Consider the following 19,634-nt stretch of genomic DNA (forward strand, 5'->3'; position numbering starts at 1 on the left):
GTGGTCATTAGACATCGTGAAAGAGCAGAATGCGGCGCTCTGCGGAACTCACGGACTTCGAACGTGGTCGGGTGATTGGGCGTCACTTGTGTCATACGTCTGTACGGGAGACTTCCACACTCCTAAACAGCCCTAGGTCCACTGTTTCCGATGTGATATGCGATCAAAAGTATCCGGACACCCCCAAAAACATACGTTTTTCATATTAGGTGCATTGTGCTGCCACCTACAGACAGGTACTCCGTATCAGCGACCTCAGTGGTCATTAGACATCGTGAAAGAGCAGAATGCGGCGCTCTGCGGAACTCACGGACTTCGAACGTGGTCGGGTGATTAGGCGTCACTTGTGTCATACGTCTGTACGGGAGACTTCCACACTCCTAAACAGCCCTAGGTCCACTGTTTCTGATGTGATAGTGAAGTGGAAACGTGAAGGGACACGTACAGCACAAAAGCGTACAGGTCGACCCCATCTATTGACAGAGACCGCCGACAGTTGAAGAGGGTCGTAATGTGTATTAGGCAGACATCTATCCAGACCATCATGCAGGAATTCCAAAACGCATCAGGATCCACTGCAAGTACTATGACAGTTAAGCGGGAGGTGAGCAAACTTGGAGTTCATGGTCGAGCGGCTGCTCATAAGCCACAAATCACGCCGGTTAACGCCAACCGACGCCTCGCTTGGTGTAACGAGCGTAAACATTGGACAATTGAACACTGGAAAAACGTTGTGTAGAGTGATGAATCACGGTACACAATGTGCCGATCCGATGGTAGGATGTGGGTATGGCGAATTACCGGTGAACGTCATCTGTCAGCATGTGAAATTCCAATAGTAAAATTCGGAGGCGGTGGTGTTATGATGTGGTCGTGTTTTCCATGGAGGGGGCTTGCACCCCTTGTTGTTTTGCGTGGCACTATCACAGCACAGGCCCACATTGATGTTTTAAGCACCTTCTTGCTTCCCACTGTCTAAGAGCAATTCGGGGATGGCGATTGCATTATTCAATACGATCGAGCACCTGCTCATAAAGGACGGCCTGCGGCCGAGTGGTTACACGGCAATAACGTCCCTGTAATGGACTGGTCTGCACTGAGTCCTGACCTTTAGAAAACCTTTGGGATGTTTTGGAAAGCCGACTTCGTGCCAGGCCTCAACGACTGACATCGATACCTCTCCTCAGTGGAGTACTCTGTGAAGAATGGGCTGCCATTCCCCAAGAAACCTTCCAGCACGTGATTGAACGCATGCCTGCGAGAGTGGAAGTTGTCGTCAAGGATAAGGGTGGGACACCACCATACTGAATTCCAGCATTACCGACGCGGGGCGCCACGAACTTGTAAGTCACTTTCAGCCAGGTGTCCGGATACTTTTAATCACATAGTGTACATCTATTTCCGTAATACGCGGATACAGGAGTGCTCGAAGCGAACAGCACACTCGGAGACTTAAACGTGTCACGGCTTCTGCGAGGAATCGGGGGTGTTGCTTGTGAAGCTGAAAAAAACGAAACTTGGCACTGTTAACGAAGGAACGAATACGTTCCCACTGCGAGTAACAGCTTGGTCGTGCAGAGCCAATATTGCAGCACGGCTACGATGTAATAGCCACCTACCGCTCAAAGAACGAATACTTTCCGCTGCACGGAACTAGCTGGGAGTAATGGGTTCCGAGATGGAATTCTGAGGTTGCCTATTACAGAGACAAGACACTAATTGTATTGATTTGTTTTAAATTAGTGAAATTGTACCGGCAAGAAGATGAGCACTGTAACTGCACTCTAAAACAGAAAGAAAACGACACAGGACGAAGAAATTATGCAAATTGGTCACAAATTTACATTCATACAGGTATCGACGGAACATGCAAACAGGTAAACTTTGCCGCCCGATGGATGAATGTGTGACGCTGCAGCGCCATTTCTTGCTTAGTTGGCACGGATAATAAAACACCGGACACGTCGATACCAAGGCATAAAGTCGTTGCGAATTTCATTTCGCATACTCAGCTGGACGGTAACTATACCTCGCTGACTGAGGCGTGAACAATACATGCAGATGTAAGCATTTGAGAGAGGACGTGTTGTTGGGCTCAAATCAGCCTGTAGGAGTAATCGGCGAATCGCTCGACATTTCAGTAGGAGAGGCCCCTGTCCGACGTTGGTGGCAGTAATGGATGAATTAGGCCCAACACAACGCCAAGAAGTAAGCGTCGACCTAGAGAGACGATAGAACGTGAAGACCGAGCAATCGTCTGAGAGGCACCCGGAGATTACAGATCCGGCGTGCAACTGGTGCTTAAGTGACCACAAGGACCATTAATGGGCGGCTCACAGATACGGGGCTGTGCTCTGGGCGCCCCTTACGGTGACTAACATTGACCTCTGTACACCAACAAACCCGTTTGCAGTGTTGTCGGGCACATTCGGCCTGGAATCTCATTGAATGGAGTAGAATTGTCCTCACTGATTAGTTCCGCTTCAAACCAAGCACCAAAGACGTGAGTGGAAACGCCACGGTCGGTAGGGGGATACCAGCCTTACTGTCTTCCGCCATACGCCCCACAGCCAGGAGTGACTGTCTGGAGGGCCACTGCATTTCGTAGCAGTACCTCTTTGGTTGTCAACCGGGGTACGCTCACTGCACAGCACAGTGATCATACACTACTGGCCATTAAAATTGCTACACCAAGAAGAAATGAAGATGATAGACGGGTATTCATTGGACAAATATATTATACTAGAACTGACATGTGATTACATTTTCACGCAATTTGGGTGCATAGATCCTGAGAAAACAGTACCCAGAACAACCACCTCTGGCCGTAATAACGGTCTTGATACGCCTGGGCATTGAGTTAAACAGAGCTTGGATGGCGTGTACAGGTACAGCTGCCCATGAAGCTTCAACACGATACCACAGTTCATCAAGAGTAGTGACTGGCGTATTGTGACGAGCCAGTTGCACCGCCACCATTGACCAGACATTTTCAATTGGTGAGAGATCTGGAGAATGTGCTGGCCAGAGCAGCAGTCGAACATTTTCTGTATCCAGAAAGTCCCGTACATGACCTGCAACATGCGGACGAGCATTATCCTGATGAAATGTAGCGTTTCGCAGGGATCGAATGAAGGGTAGAGCCACGGGTCGTAACACATCTGAAATGTAACGTCCACTGTTCAAAGTGCCGTCAATGCGAACAAGGGGTGACCGAGACGTGTAACCAACGGCACCCTATACCATCACGCCGGGTGATACGTTAGTATGGCGATGACGAATACACGCTTCCAATGTGCGTTCACCGCGACGTCACCAAACACGGATGCGACCATTATGATGCTGTAAACAGAATCTGAATTCATCCGAAAAAATGACGTTTTGCCATTCGTGCACCCAGGTTCGTCGTTGAGTACACCGTCGCAGGCGCTCCTGTCTGTGATGCAGCGTCAAGGGTAACCGCAGCCATGGTCTCCGAGCTGATAGTCCATGCTGCTGCAAACGTCGTCGAACTGTTCGTGTAGATGGTTGTTGACTTGCAAACGTCCCCATCTGTTAACTCAGGGATCTAGACGTGGCTGCATGATCCGTTACAGCCATGCGGATAAGATGCCTGTCATCTCGACTGCTAGCGATACGAGGCCGTTGGTATCCAGCACGGCGTTCCGTATTACCCTCCTCAACCCACCGATTCCATATTCTGCTAACAGTCATTGGATCTCGACGAACGCGAGCATCAATGTCGCGATACGATAAACCGCAATCGTGATAGGCTACAGTCCGACCTTTATCAAAGTCGGAAACGTGATGGTACGCATTTCTTCTCCTTACACGAGGCATCACAACAACGTTTCACCAGGCAACGCCGGTCAACTGCTGTTTGTGTATGAGAAATCGGTTGGAAACTTTCCTCATGTCAGCACGTTGTAGGTGTCGCCACCAGCGCCAACATTGTGTGAATGCTCTGTGAAAAAATTATCATTTGCATATCACAGCATCTTCTTCCTGTCGGTTAAATTTCGCGTCTGTAGCACGTCATCTTCGTGGTGTAGCAATTTTAATGGCCAGTAGTGTATTCTAGGCTCCGTTTTGTTGCCGTTCATGGCGAGTCATCCTGGGTATACATTTCAGCAAGATAATGCCCGTCCGCACACTGCGAGAGTTTCTACTGCTTGTCTTCGTGCTTTCCAAACCGTACCTTCGCCAGCAAGGTCGCAGGATCTCTCCTCAATTGAGATGGATTGGAGCGTTATAGGCTGGACCCTCCTTCCCGCTCATAATTTTGACAATTTAACGCAGTAGTTTGGCACGATACCCCTCTCGAGGACATCCAACAATTCTACCAATCATTTCAATGTTGAATAATTGCTTGCTTAAGGGCCAGTGGTGGACCAACGCATAACTGACTTGCTCAATTTGTGAAGCTCTTTCTACTGAATAAATCGTCCAGTTTTTCTGAAACTGTAGTCATTGGTTTGTCCGCACACATCCTTTACATCTACCGGTTGCCATCCCATTCGTGGCTTGTCTTGCTTTGTCTTCGAGTGTATTAGTCAATAGTTGTCGCGTGACTATTCAACTGTCGAATCCTACCCTATTAAAAAAATCAGTGGGGTCTAGCACGAACGTATTATTTACTTAGCAGACACAGCAAAGTAACAGCTTTATTTTAATAGTTACGTTAAGTATCGAATATCTCTAGTCCATACCACGTTACGTAGCACTAGCTGAGAGACAGGAAGTGAGTGGGTATGTGCTGCTACAGTAATATAAAATCCTAGGCCACCATGAAACTGGCCAGACAGAAATTGCAGTCTCAGCAGCGTTGTATGTGCTATAAACTGTCAATTTTTGGGCATGGATGCGACTCCGAGACACTGCATACATTTTTCGCAGACCCATTATATTGAGCGCATTTTACCTTGGCTGAAATTCGAGAGGTGTAAGCAGGGGTGAGATAGCAAGTCCGGTTTCACACAGAGAAGAAATGAAGATTAGGGTTTAACGTCCAGTCGACGACGGCGTCATTAGAGACATTGCACAAGCTCGAATTGGTGAAACGAGTGATTGGCTCAGTGGTTAGCACGCTGAGCTCGAGTTTGGGAGGATGACAGTTCAAATACCCATCCGGCCATCCAGATTTGGCATTTACTGATTTTCCAAAATCGCTTAAGGCAAATGCCAGGGCGATCCCTTGGAAAAGCGCGCGGCCGATCCTTCTCAATCCTTCTGTAATCCGAGCTTGTGCTCTGTCGTTAATGACCTCATTGTCAATGGGACGTTAAACTCTAATCTTACTTCCTTCCTTTTCCGATTATGGAAGCATATGGAAGTACTAAAAAATGGGCCTATAACTCGAAACTAGGTCGTACAGTAATAAGAACGTTTGTGAAACAAGGTAGAAAATAGTGTATCGTTTGGTTATTACAACACAGAAGTATATTGGCTGTGCCCTTTCAAAGGAACCATCCCATCATTTGCCTTAAACAGTCACAAATAACCTAAATCTGGGTGGTTGGACAGAGGTTTGAACTGCTGTCCTTCCAAATGCAAGTCTAGTGTCTTTTAACAATGCGCTACCTCGCTGGGTAAGTAGACGCGAAGACGGCCGCAAGTGAACCCCGTCACAGAAAAAAAAAAAATTAGATCACGTCGTTCTTACGTGATCAATACCTAGCATCACCTTCCATATGGATTTATATTCTCTGTACCTTGAGAATGCATAATGAACTTTATTTTCTGAGGAGTCATAGGTAAATAGACAATGCTTGCAGCATTCCAGAATCTGCTGTGTCATTCATTCTAGCACCAATTCTAACACAGTAGATGGAACGGAACAAGTAGGGCGGGTTCGAGAACATATTTTCCCACCGGAGCGACTTATAACGACAAAGCCCCCCCTCGCCCACCCACTCCTACACGTCCTAACTTCCTTTACCATCCTACACTTTCACCCGTGTCAGTTTTTGCACTAACGGTGACACACAATGTTGACAAATATTGCACTTCGGAGCCGCTCTCAGCTGATGCCCCAAGCGACGGCTTGTTACGCTTGATCCTTAAGGGTCCGTTCCCCTCAGTCAGACTAAAAAATAAATGATTTTTACAACTCTTTTTTGAGAAACTAATGAAAATCTTTTTGTACATTATTTATTGGTCCTTGGAGAACGTTTTCTGATTTTTTTCAAAAATGCAGTCACTACTAAGCCGCCCCCCACCCCCTCAATCGAGAGTTAAAGTTGTTCTGTCCAAAATGATCTGTGTCTATGACAGAAGTCCTGCAGCAAAATTAGCCTATTACTCCTTGCGGGCCTGCCCAAGAAGTTATGCGGCCAAATTTCAGAAAGATGTCTTTATTAGTGTGCCTGCAATCCATTCATTCTATCGGCTTGAGCTTATGGATTGCAGACTCACTAATAAGGATATCTTTTTGAAATTTGGCTGAACTCTGGAACATGTCCATGAGGAATAATAGGTTAATGTTTTTATTTTAATTTATTTATTAGTTATTGCAAAAAACGTGATCGAAAACACATGCCAAAAAAACATCTTAGTTTCAAATGTACACAGTTTTATTACTTCTTCAAATTTCAAAAAACTGTGCTATTACTCTGCGCACAAAATCCTATAATTTCATTTTTGTTTTGTTTATTTTATTTCAGGTGAGATGAGAGAAATACCTTTAACATTGGCGCACCAGGGAATAATAATCTGTGGGCGTGAGCTCAACTCCAGTCCACCGCCAGCAATGGAGCATGAAGCTTTGACAATGCCAGGCATTCGTACTTGCAAAATGTCAGAAAAATCATCAAACAAACATCGGCTGAAGAACCCTAGACAGACGCCAACAGGAAATTTGCCAACTAGTGGCCATGAATGCCTCAACAATGAACTCTGTGTCAGTATACAGCCAATGTTCTCGAATAGTCCAAGGGGACCAACATTGCCATACGCCTACACTCTGTGAGACTGCATAGATGTTTATGATCTTACTCAGGACACTGATAACCTAACTATATAGGTGTGTGTGTTTCAGGCAAATGGATGCCCTAGAATACCCTGATTCCAAAAATCTCTCTCTCTTATGTTGGCAACAAAAATTCATCCAAAATTGGTGACCATTTATAATGAGTCTGGTCCTCCACTTACTTTAGTTTAAACTGGGAGGCTGAATTGAATAATGGCCGTGTTTATCTCGAAGACAATCTGCATAAAGGGCATCCTGAAATTGCAATCACAGACAAACCACTCAAAAAGTGTAAAATATGGATTTAGATGACAGATAGTTAAAGTCTGTGAAAAAGCTGATACTACAGATGTGCCTCAAGAGAAGTACTACACTTTCCATGAAAAATGAACTACGAGAAAATTAATGCAAGATATGTGTCACTTTTGTTGAACATTGATCAAAAACAAAAGTTGAAACACATATCTCAGCAATGTTTTCACCATCTTAAAATCAATGCTTCCAATTTTATATGTCAGTGTTACAAGGGTTGAATGAAAAGTAATGCCTCCACCTTCGTTAATTAGGTTTGGATGGGAACATTTTAATAGATCAAACGCAGAAATAATCCTTAGAATGTGATCTGCAATTACCAATATTCACTTTTCCACATAACCACCAGCCAATTGGATACATTTCTGCCAACTATGAACAAGTTTTCTGAAGCCCACACGGGAGTCGACACACTGTTTCCACAACCACAGTCTCACAGTTCTCTCGTAATGGTGTACCCACGTTTCGTCTCCTGTCACAATTGAATGGAGAAAGGTGTCACCTTCATTCTCATAACGCAAGAGGAGTTCCTGGCAAATTTCAAGTCTCTGCGCTTTCATTTCAGGAATCAGCATCCGGGGTACCCATTGTGCACATAAGCAATAATATGGCCCACACGTGAAATGCCGATTGTGCTTGCAGCTTCTATCTGAGTGATACGACGATCGTCCTGAATCAATCTGTCAACATTTTGCTTGTGAAATTCGGTGGTTGCTGTCACAGGACATCCAACTCTTTGTTTCTCACGCAGGTCAGATGTTCCTACCTTAACATCTTTAAACTTCGAAAGAAATTTTCACTCTGCAGCGGAGTGTGCGCTCATCTTTAAACTTACTCGCCCAACGACGCACAATACTAACATCAACACAATCACCATAACCTGTTTTCATTCTCTGATGAATCTCCGGGGTGACACGTTCTGCTTTCAAGAATTCAATGGCTGCACATTGCTTAAATTGCATTGACTGACCGTCTGCGCAGGGTTCCACACTTTACACTGTAACAACACAACTGTTCAGTGCAACGGCTTCCCTCTAACTGGTGCTGTAGAGAAGAGCCTACGGAACAAGCCAGTACCTGCTGCATACCAATGCTGCCAACTGTTGAAGAGTTACGAAGGTGGAGGCACTACTTTTCAGTCAACCCTCGTAGTATGGAAGAGATGTGAGTCCATCACTTTTATATCAGATATGAAAACAGCACTCATAACAATGAGAGGAAGTCGGTGGCCGTTCGCTAAAATGGATATCAGTTTTGTCTGCCAGAAAAATGGTTACTTTTCTTTCGATTTTAGAAGGGATTTTTCTTGTTGACTGCCCCACATCCAGTTGTACAATAACCATCAAATCTTACCCAAGTCTTCATTCTTGACAAGGTAAACCCCTGCGCACAAAGGTGCTTTGGAAATGAAAATTAAAGTACAAACTACATTAAACTATTTAGATGATCTGGTATCCTCCTCCTCCCATCGATTTCCACACGGAGAAAACAAACTGAAATAGGCAAACAATTTGAGTTCCCTGAATAGATTATTGCAGCCTTAGATGGATAATTTGCGGACTTTAAGAAATAAAACTTCAGGGATTGAATCTACTTACTGGAAATACACTGGATCAAGTCCATCAGAACTTATTATTCTGTCTGCATGTACAAATAGTCGCTGTCAGACTTTGCATAAGTGCAAATGCAAAGACCTGATGGCTGGATGTGATGAACAGAACGCCACCAGTGACTTACGCAGCTGCTGGTTCAGTATCTGTTCCATTTGTATCTTCCCCTCTCACAATATCGGCTTCTCTGAATCACATAGGTGGGAACTGCCCCGTATACATTTCCAACATCACTATGATTCCTCATGCTTAAATCTCCATTAATCTGCATGTAGATATTTCCCCACCATCATCCCATTCCCTTCCATCTTGCCATTTTCCATCCCACTCCTTAATTGTGCAGAGATTCCAATTTATTACTCACTTTTTTAGTGTTAATTAACAAAATAAATAGGCCATTTCTGCTCAGCTGATGAAAGCCTTTGGTCAGCCTAAATCCTTTCTTCATCTCCCAGGGTAACAGTGTATGTTAGTCACATAAGAGAAAAACAGAGATTAAAAGAGAGATGATCGTTTCAATTAATTTCAAAGTTGACCGTCCACTTCCTGCCCAAAATTATCACTATATGTGAACAATGTCATAATTAAATACATGTTTCCTTATAAGTAATAAATAAGTTATTGATGTTTTCCTCCTTATATTACCATCTGGTAAATGATGCTGCAAACAGAGATTACTACATTTCGCTATAAAAGGGATTGTGGGGAAACAGACGTAAAAATTAAGTCCAATGCTGGCATCCATAGGAAGCACTCTGTCTGAAGATTAGAATGATTTGTGCATGTAAAGTCATAAAATTGTATTTACATATGAGGATACAACCATATCAGACTTACATTCCGGCATGAGATGCTAGAGCTGGCGGTCGCGTGTGTGTGTGTGTGTGTGTGTGTGTGTGTGTGTGTGTGTGCGAGCGCGCTTGTGAGTGTATGTATGTCTTTTACTGACAAAGGCTGTAGCCGAAAGCTATATGTGAAAGTGTGTTAATTGTGCATGTCTGCAACTTGACATGTCTTCTTTACGGTAAACAGCAATCTGTCTTTTCCTACACTGTTGATATTCCTACCTGGAGTTTCCATCGTTTGATTTTCACTGTGAGACATACTGATAGAAGCCCTACGTATTAAGGACAATTACACTTACCCAAGGCGTTGGCACAATTCATTTATATTTTACATTGAGAATACCCCAAAATTAGTCCCTTCCACTAAAATAACTTTGTGATTAATTTCACTTTCTACTCGTGCTCACTGTATTGCTTGCTTTGAAGGTACCTGCAGAGCAGTGCCACATGAAGCAGTTTAAGTGATGTGCAGGGGAGAAAGCAATTGGTAGTGTTGTCTCCTGCCCCCCCCCCCCCCCCCCCCCCCGACCTCCCACACCGCCCCCTCGCATTCGCCAATCACAAAGTTATTTTATTTAAACTGTAGTTCGTTTTTACTGAATAACTATTTCCAACCATTTGTTGCAGGATCCCACAGCATTTTCTATGCTCGAACATGATGTTCCTGGAGGAAAGAAGCTAATCCCAAACAATCAATATGGATTCCAGAAAACAGCTTGCTACTATTATATGAGGGTGGTTTGAAAAGTTCTCGAAATCACCACTAGAGGTCAGCGCTAGTGCAACGAGTTGTTCATGTGATATTCATTGGACTGTTTCCTGTAAACACTTGCCACATCAGTGCTCTTGGAAGACAGCTGTACATGTGACGTGGCTCTGTTGTTGTTCCCGCGTAGTGATTTGCGAAGATGGAAAAAAATCGAGAGTCAAGCAGTGGTTAAGTACTTCGTAAAGAAAGGTATGAAAGCAAAGAACAGTCAAGCCAATTTCCAGAATGCCCTGGGGGACTCTGCTCCTTCATATTCAACTGTTGCCAAGTGGACAAATGAATTTGACTTTGGTCGGGAGAGCTTAGATGATGATCTGCGCAGTAGTAGGCCAAGATCTGACACTACTCCAGAAATCATTGCAAAAGTGCAGCACAAAATTCTCATGGAGGATCGCCGATTGAAAGTGAATTAAATTACTCGTGCTTTCCAGATGTCATCTGAAAGGGTATATCTCATTTTATCAGAAGAATTAGAAACGAAAAAATTATCTGCACGATGGGTGCCGTGACTCTTGATGCGCACCCGCACACATATGCCGTCGCCATGGAAAAAATACACGATCTAAGGTATGGATTGTTGTCACACCCACCTTATTCACCTGATTTCCGTCAGACTTCCATTTCTTCCGAAAACAGACAATTTTTCTTTGTGGATGAAGATTCACTTCAAACAAAGATTAGATAGCCGGAGTTGACAACTGTTTTGCAGGCCTGCAGGAAACTCATTTTCGAGATGAGATCAAGGCACTGGAACATCGTTGGATCAAGTGCATTAATCTACAAGGAGACTACACTGAAAAAAAAAATCAGTGATGTACGTACTTTTTTCTATTCTGTTCCGAAAACTTTTCAAACCACCCTCATATCTTGTACACAGTAGATGCAACTGAGCATGTGGACTCAACCTCCCTACATTTCCACAAGGCCTTTGACACTGCACCACACTGTCAGCTACTAAGTAAGCAAGGTATAATCATACAGAGCATCATCATAGATATGCAGTTGGCTTGATGAATATTTGACTACTAGAAACCAGTAGATTATTCATTTACACTGGTTGATGAATCTTCTATAGAAATGAAAGAAACATCAGTTGTAGCACAGACACTTTGATGGTGTTAACACACACTTTATTAGATACATTCGGAAGCCTTTAAGATTGTTTGCCAACAATGCTGTTGTCTACTGGAAAGTATCAATATCAGATGGTTAAGTACACAGAAAGGTTTGCAAAAAATTTCCACTTGGGGTAATGAACAGCAGCTCTCTTTAACGTGGATAAAGGTGGAATATTGCCTATAACAAAGAGAAAGAACTCAACAGTGTTGCTTATAAGATTAATGGTAAACATCTCGAACTTATCTTAGGGGTAATCCTAAGAAGTTATGACATTGTGTGATCTAATATGATTAGTATTAGGGAAGATGAAGGGAACACTTAGATTTGTTGGAAGGACGATAATAAAGGGCAGCACATGTTTAATGTAAAATACATACAAAATGTTAGTGCAACCAACTGTTTCAGTGTTTGGAGTCCTTATCTAGCAGACATGCCAATAGGTATCAAACAGATTGAAAGATACACTGCTAGGACTGTAAATGGTGATACAGTCTATATGAAAGTGTAGCAGAACTGCTTGGGGAACTTAAACGGGAATCTATCCGAGAGAGGCAACGGGTTCTCAGCAATCCCAAACTGGTGCATTTCAATAACAAGTATTTGGGGGAGACTATGCACCCATTCAGCTACCAGTAACATACATTTTGCATAGAGATCATGAAAATAATATAAGAGAGATTAGGGGGTGATAAAAGCATACAAAGTCACTTTCTCTCATTCAGTATGCAACAAGAATATGGTAAAAAACTGATATCATTGGTATGAAATACCCTCAGTCACACATCGTACAGTGGCTTTCAGAGCATACAGGATGGTCAGAAATAGTCTGAAAAGCTTGTAAGGGTGTTGGAGGGTACGTTGTGCTTAGAAATAATTGTTAAAAAAATCGATATTCGGCGCATTTCTGAGATAATTAGCATTTAAGTTGTGCATGTAGTTTCAAGCAGCCTACCAGATACAATTGGTCTCAGTTGCCAAAGTGTAGATGATAGCACATGAGACTGCTCAACCTTTGGCTCAGGTTCAGTCCTTACTATCATCCCATGACCAATTTTGTATAGCTCTCTCGTTTGGTTTTAGGAGACCAAATGAAGAACATGTTTAGTGACACAGTCGCTTAGGAGCCGCTAGAATTTGCATGCGCAACAGTCTGACTTGCTAACTTCAATGCTAATTAACTTGGAAATTGTGCAACGTGTATAACTGTTTTCTTAATAATGATTTCTAAGTATGATCTGCCCACAACACCCTTACAAGCTGTTCAGACTGTTTCTGACCACCCTGCATAAACAGATATAGATTACAAAATTTATCAGACATGGAGTAAAATGCCACTTATTTATTCAACTGCAGCTTGCTGAAGCTGCATCCCAACTTTTGAACAACTGAGTAGGAGAAGTTACAGAAAATTTCAGTGTCAAAATCACAATTTTGGTAAACCTGCTGTTTTGTTGATATGCAACACTGATGAACTTCTACAAATTGATAGTGATAGAATGATTTTCTGGCATGAGTGGGCTTGCAAACTAAAGAGATTATGTATAATTATCCATGACTGTATAAGGTTAAATATCTCTTGTTTTATAACATTACCAATAGTCATCCTTTTGACAGATACGGAGGACTGAAACGGGCTGGGGGTGGGGCGATACTGACATACTACATCCCATCTGATACAAACTGCACTCTCGCTCATAAAGTACAAAATATGAATATGTAGATTTAGACCTTTCGTCAACTTTCTGCATGAATGAACATTATGAAATAGAAGAAAGGTAACAAATATGTAAATTAAGGGAAAGGTAACTATTTACTTATGGAGAACTGGTGTGTGGCACACAGGAACATGCCATAAAAAACAGTTAATATTAGCTTTAAGCTCTTGCTCTTTTTTTTAAGTAAGAGTACACACATTCACACACACACACAACCACACAGACACTCAAACATAAATGTTCATGATAGTGAAGAGACTGATTATTGAATATTGGTCAATGGACAGGGTATCAGGTTAATATTGTTTGTTTGTTTTGTTTTAGGGCACAAAAATGACTAAGGTCATATGTGCCCATATCAGAGCCATAGATAGAACCAAGATAAAAAAAAAGGAGTTAAAAGTGACTACACGTTAAGCCCAGTCAATGGAAGGAAAGACAGCTAAAAACAGGGACTTCCTCTTGGAGAAAGGTCTGTAAAATACGCCATAGAGACAACAGAAGTCTTGAAATAAAGATTAAATCTTCTTCACCATATTGCTAGGATACATAAAATGTAAAACGCGACCAACATCCAATGCGTTGTTCACTAAAACGGCCGATAACTCAGACAGCAAACATAAATTAGAACGTAAGTGGTATTCGGTCATGACATGGTGAACTGTCAAAGGGCGATGACAATGAGCACAAATTGGTGGGGGATCACCACTTAACAAATTGCGATGCCTCATACAACAGTGCCCAATCCGCAACCTTGCTAAAATGATCTCCTCAAGGCGAGATGGCCAAGAGGAGCTTGGCCAAGCCACTGGGAGAGGTTTAATTCCCCGGAGCTTGTTCCCATGAGGGGAAGACCAGCAGTGATGCTAAAGGGACACCACCTGCTGACAAACAGCAACATAGAGATCACTGGAGGGTTCAAAATGGTTCAAATGGCTCTGAGCACTATGCGACTTAACTTCTGAGGTCATCAGTCGCCTAGAACTTAGAACTAATTAAACCTAACTAACCTAAGGACGTCACACACATCCATGCCCGAGGCAGGATTCGAACCTGCGACCGTAGCGGTCACTCGGCTCCAGACTGTAGCGCGTAGAACCGCACGGCCACTCCGGCCGGCATCACTGGAGGGAATGGAAGAACTAGCAGGGTGAGGTAGGAGGACTGCAGCTTTGGCAGCAGTATCAGCAGCCTCGTATCCCATCAGACTGACATGACCAGGACCAACATAAACATCACAGTGGCTCCATCAAGAGTCTGCAACTGCAAGCTTTCCTGACCTGTTGCATGAAGGGATGGACCGCGTACAGCACACAGAGCCCCTGAGGGGCACTGAGAGACTCGGAGCAAATGACACAATTGAAAAGCCTGAGTCGACAGATGTCCTGCTTGACCTGATAGAGGGTGAAGAGCTCTGCTGTAAATACTGAGCAGTGTTCCAGGAGCCGATACCGAAAAATGTCCATGCACACCCTACACCACAGTCAAACTGACAGCCATCAGTTTACAGAAAGGTACTATCGCGAGGTTCTGTGCGAAGGTCGAGAAACTTATGGCAATAGAGCAAGTCTGGAGTAGTGTCTTGAGAATTTCAAGTAAGTACAAGGTGAACATTGGCCGCCACACAAAGCCAAGGTGGTGAAGGGTTCACATCCATCAGGAAACTGGCACCCAATGCGAAGTTAAACTGCTAAAACAATAGCAACAGCAATAGAAAGTGAACTCATGAGGTAACAGAGGAGGGGGATGCGCCCCATACTGGCATGCAAATGAGGCATCGGAGAAGGGGGCATAGGATGGGTGGCTATGCATGACAGACAAACAGCATCCGTATCAGCTGAGGAGAACACCATGATGGTATGACAGCAGTAGTTTGACAGCTTCTGCATACAGACTCTCAGCCAGGCTAGCGTAAAAAATGCCAGTGGCCAAACAAATGCTACAATGGGGATTGTATTGAGATGGCGTAAGATGGATGGATGTGCAGATGCATAAACAAAACACCAATAGTCTAGTTAGTACAAACAGAGGAGAGTGTTCCCATCTGCTCCCCAGGATGTACCAGTGAGGATGTGTAGGACACTAAGGGACTAGGTACAGTGGGCGACCAGTTAGACACATGGAAGGACCAAGAAAGTTTTCCATTGAGCATGACCCCCAGGAATCTCATGGTTTCAGCAAACCAAAGAGCAACAGGCCCAAGATATAAAACCAGTAGAAGAAACAAATTGCACTGCCAGAAATTCATACCAACAGTTTTGTCAGTGGAAAACCAAAACCATTGTTGATACTCCATCTGTACACGACCAAGACTTTGCCGAAGATGCTGCTCAAGGAGACCAGTCTATGGAGAACTGCAATAGATCGCAAAATTGTTAAGGAAAAGGGAGCCAGAGATGCCTTGCGGGAGACAGGCCATAAGAGGGTTAACGGCAATAGCAAATAAGACAGGGCGCACGACGGAATCCTGAGGCACACCGTTTTCCTGGATAAAGGTGCCTGACAAGGCAGAAACTGCACACACCTAGAAAATCCGGTCTTTTAAAAATTCCTGAAGCAAATGGGGCATACGGCCTTGGAAGCCCCGTATGTAGAGAGTATGGAGGATACTAGTCCTCTAGCAGGTGTCGTAGGCTTTCTCCAAATCACAGACACAATCACAGTCTGTTATTTCCGCACAAAACCATTCATGACGTGGGTTGACAGTGATGAGATGGTCAACTGCAGAACGGTGCACTCGAAATCCATATTGTGCAGTGGTTAATAAAGGTATGGGTATGACAGTAGCTTCATGCCAGTGACTGGGAAGTGTGCCCTCTGCCCAGCAGCGATTGTATGTACGAAGGAGAAAGTGCTTGCCTGCAAGAGGAAGGTGCTGCTACATCTGAATGTGAACACTGTCTGGCCCCAGGGCGGAGGACTGGGATGAAGTGAGAGCATTATCTAGCTCCCTCATAGTAAAGGCAGCATTTCAAGACTCACAATTCTGAGAAGAGATGGGTATTGCCCAAGCCTCCTCCACTCGTTTCTGATGGAGAAAGGCAGGGTAATAGTGGGTGGAGCTCGAAATCTCTGCAAAATAGCGGTCCAAGGCGTTGGAGATAGCAATAGGGTCCAGTATGACATCATCTGCTACCGTCAGGGCGAAAATTGGGGAATGGACTGTGGTCCCAGGGAGTCATTCGAGGTCAGCGCACACAACGGAAGAGGCAGTAGAACTGTTAAAAAAACTAGTAAAGGAAATCCAGCTACCTTTTTGCTATTCCAAAGAACACAACGACACTGTGCACACAACTGTTTATAATGAATGCACTTAGCCATCGCAGGATGACATTTAAAACGTGGAGCACTTGTCTCCACATACAAATTGCATTATGGCACGCCTTGCTCCACCAAAGGACCGGGACACAGCATGGTAAAGATGAAGTGTGAGGAATGGAACGTTCTGTGGTGACAAGGATAACGCTGGTAAAGTATTTTACCTGGTCATTACAACTGGGGAAAACTTGTTCATCGAAAGTCACCAGGGAGGAGTAAAGCCTCCAGCTGGCCTTAGAAAGCTGCCATTTTGGTTTGCTGTAGTTGGGGTGGAAGTCAGCAAAACGGACAGCACAAGGGAAACGGTTGCTCGAGTGCGTGTCAGAGAGAACGTACCACGCAAGGTGACAGGCTAGCTGGGCAGTGCAGAATGAGAGGTCCAAATGGAAATAGGTGTGTGTGGAGTCTGAAAGAAATGTGGATTCTCCATTGTTAATGTTTTGGCGTAAAGGCAAGCACCAGCACACCAGGTAGGAACGTTAGAACAGAGAGGGCTGTGAGAAAATGTCAGCCAATTACACGCTGACCGACCCCTCTCCAGGACGACAACGTGACAGCAGTGCCTTCTACACGAAGAGAACATAAGCACCGCACCACCTGGCTTCAGCAAGTTCGCCAAGTACTACAGAAGCTTAAAGACCAGCAACCTGGATAGAAACATCAACTGTCTTACTTCACTTGTATTAGGAATTGTATATACTGCACGTTGGCCTTTGCTTGTGACCCATCTGTATAAATACAAAGTTAAGTATTGTCATTTATTTTCTGTAATAAAATTTATTAATACAACTTGCTTGAATTGTTGTCTCGCAATCCGAGAAGCAGGTTTCCTAGGCACACCACATTTGATGAGAAGGCAGGATACAACAGTTAAGGCAGATGAGATTGAGTTGATTGAAGTCAGTCAAGAGGGCACCTCTCTGACAGGTTCTGGGAGAGCCCCATACGGAATGGTGCACATTTCAGTCACTGAGCAGCAAAAAGGGGTGAGGGAGTTCCTCAACAATCTGGAGAAAGTCTGGCTTGGTGACACTTTATGAGGGAGGGATGTAAACGGCACAAAGGGAAAAGGTGAAGTGAGGACGAAAAATGTCGAATGCAACAGCTTGCAGCTGGGTGTTCAGGGTGATGATTTGACTACAAATGTCATCCTGGATGAGCAGCACGACTCCTCCCTGAGATGGAATGCCATCCTGTGGGTAAGGTCAAAATGGACCAGAAAGAAATGCGAGATGTCAAGGCAGTTGTGTGGATACAATTTTGTTTCCTGGAGGCAGAGAACAAGTGGACGCTGCTGTTCCAAGAGCAGCCATAATTTCTCTTTGTTGGATCTACGGCCGCGAACGTTCCACTGGAGGAGAGTCATGACAGGGAAAGGGGAGGTGGGAAGAAATGAAGGGGTGTCACCATTGTGGCTGCTGAGTGTCAGACTTTGAGGAGTCTCTGCTACAGGGCACGGAGGCTAGAGGATCCTTCTCCATGAGATCTACAGAGGCATGGGCATTCTCCCTCGGTTGGTCTGCCGATTGCAGTGATAAAAATGGTTGGCAGTGTGCACTGGTGACACAGAGGTCGGCCAGATGAGGGTATCACGTGGCGACACCATTGAAGAGGATCTCCGAGTTGGTAAAAGAGAAGACCGTTTGCCTTTGTTTGATTTCTTGTAGCCTTTCCAGTTGGCAGATGGAGATTTAGATGTTTGTTGGCTAGAAGGATATCAAAGGTTTTCATGGGAGTATTCTTTCCATCCAGTCTGATCTGCTGGTTGTGTAGCAGTTGATTCTGCTCGTGTGAGGTGAAAATTTGATGGCCTGTTGCACAGCTGGAGGATAAGGAGATAAGGATGCTTCCGTGACACTGGGCAATTTACAACCACGGTGCTCAATTTGAGGTTGCAAGTCTGCATGGCCGTGTCCTTCATGGAGTGAGATGCAGCAAGAACAATACTGTAAGTGCCAGACGGTAAAACACAGGGCTTCTGAACAGCCAACAACTTGCATGCAACAGGGTATGGCACTTTTTCCTTCACGTGGATCTCCTGGATGGCACCCTCATCGAGATACATGGGACATTCTCAGGAGGAGGCGGCATTGAGCATCCCTACTACAGGTGGGTGTCAACAGGACATTTGAGTGTGGTTGTAATGATGACACCGGTAGTAGTGCATCGGGTTCAGAATGTACAGATTGTGATGACTTCATATCATGCTTTGATCTTTGATGGAAGCACTGCTCTATCAAATGTGAGAAGAAGACTGTGTGTGTGTGTGTGTGTGTGTGTGTGTGTGTGTGTGTGTGTGTGTGGGCACTCAGGATGCATTTATCTTTTTCATCACCTGATGGACTACAGTGACACCCTGATCAGAGAGGTATGTTTGTATTTCTGCCTCAGTCAGACCATCGAGCAGCCTAGTTTGAATTAAGTGTTTGATGGGCCTCAACATGAGCAGGTTAGCCATGGAGGAGTAAAGCTGCATGCAGTTGTTGTGCTTGAGAATCATGTCTTCAAAAGCAAAGTGCCATTGCACAACGAGAGCATAATTTTACAGGGCCGCCAATTGCATCAACACCTTTCTGAGCAATAAATAGTTTAATCATAGCAGACGCCTCGCCGTCTTCTTTATGTGAAACCATGAGGAACTGAGGTGCAGCTGGGAGGGTCTTTGAATCGTTAGCCTCACGCCATTTATGTTTAGTAGACGGCAATTGGCGATTTGGGAAGGTAACAACTCAGGCAATCACCCTTCCCTGGGCATGGCTTCTAACAGAGGGTACATGTGAACCTTGTCTGTTGACACAGGTCTGTGAATTATGTGTTACCCAGTCACCTGTTAACACATCAGATATGTTGGCCAAACGTCAGGAGCGCACAGGGAGGAAGAAGAAAAAGAGGAATCTCAAACCCCAAAGTGGAGGATGGATAGGAGAAGGGAAACAAAGAAAGAATAAAAAACGGCAAAACAGTGGAGGGACTGTTCTG

General features: G+C 44.3%; 2 protein-coding genes across 2 annotated transcripts in view; one reads left to right on the forward strand and one right to left on the reverse strand.

Moving 5' to 3' along the window:
- Window positions 1–7,232, forward strand: part of LOC126194641 (uncharacterized) — a 183,112-nt gene extending 175,880 nt beyond the window's left edge. The window contains exon 3 of the mRNA XM_049932813.1: window positions 6,663–7,232. Coding sequence (XP_049788770.1) covers window positions 6,663–6,967 — 305 coding nt within the window. The 3' untranslated portion in view covers window positions 6,968–7,232. The remainder of the gene's footprint in view (window positions 1–6,662) is intronic.
- The window catches only part of LOC126194638 (WW domain-binding protein 4), a 130,961-nt gene that overhangs the window by 70,852 nt on the left and 40,475 nt on the right, over window positions 1–19,634 (reverse strand). The window lies entirely within an intron of this gene.

This window comes from Schistocerca nitens, chromosome 7 (genome assembly GCF_023898315.1).
Source record: "Schistocerca nitens isolate TAMUIC-IGC-003100 chromosome 7, iqSchNite1.1, whole genome shotgun sequence".
NCBI classification, from domain to species: domain Eukaryota; kingdom Metazoa; phylum Arthropoda; class Insecta; order Orthoptera; family Acrididae; genus Schistocerca; species Schistocerca nitens.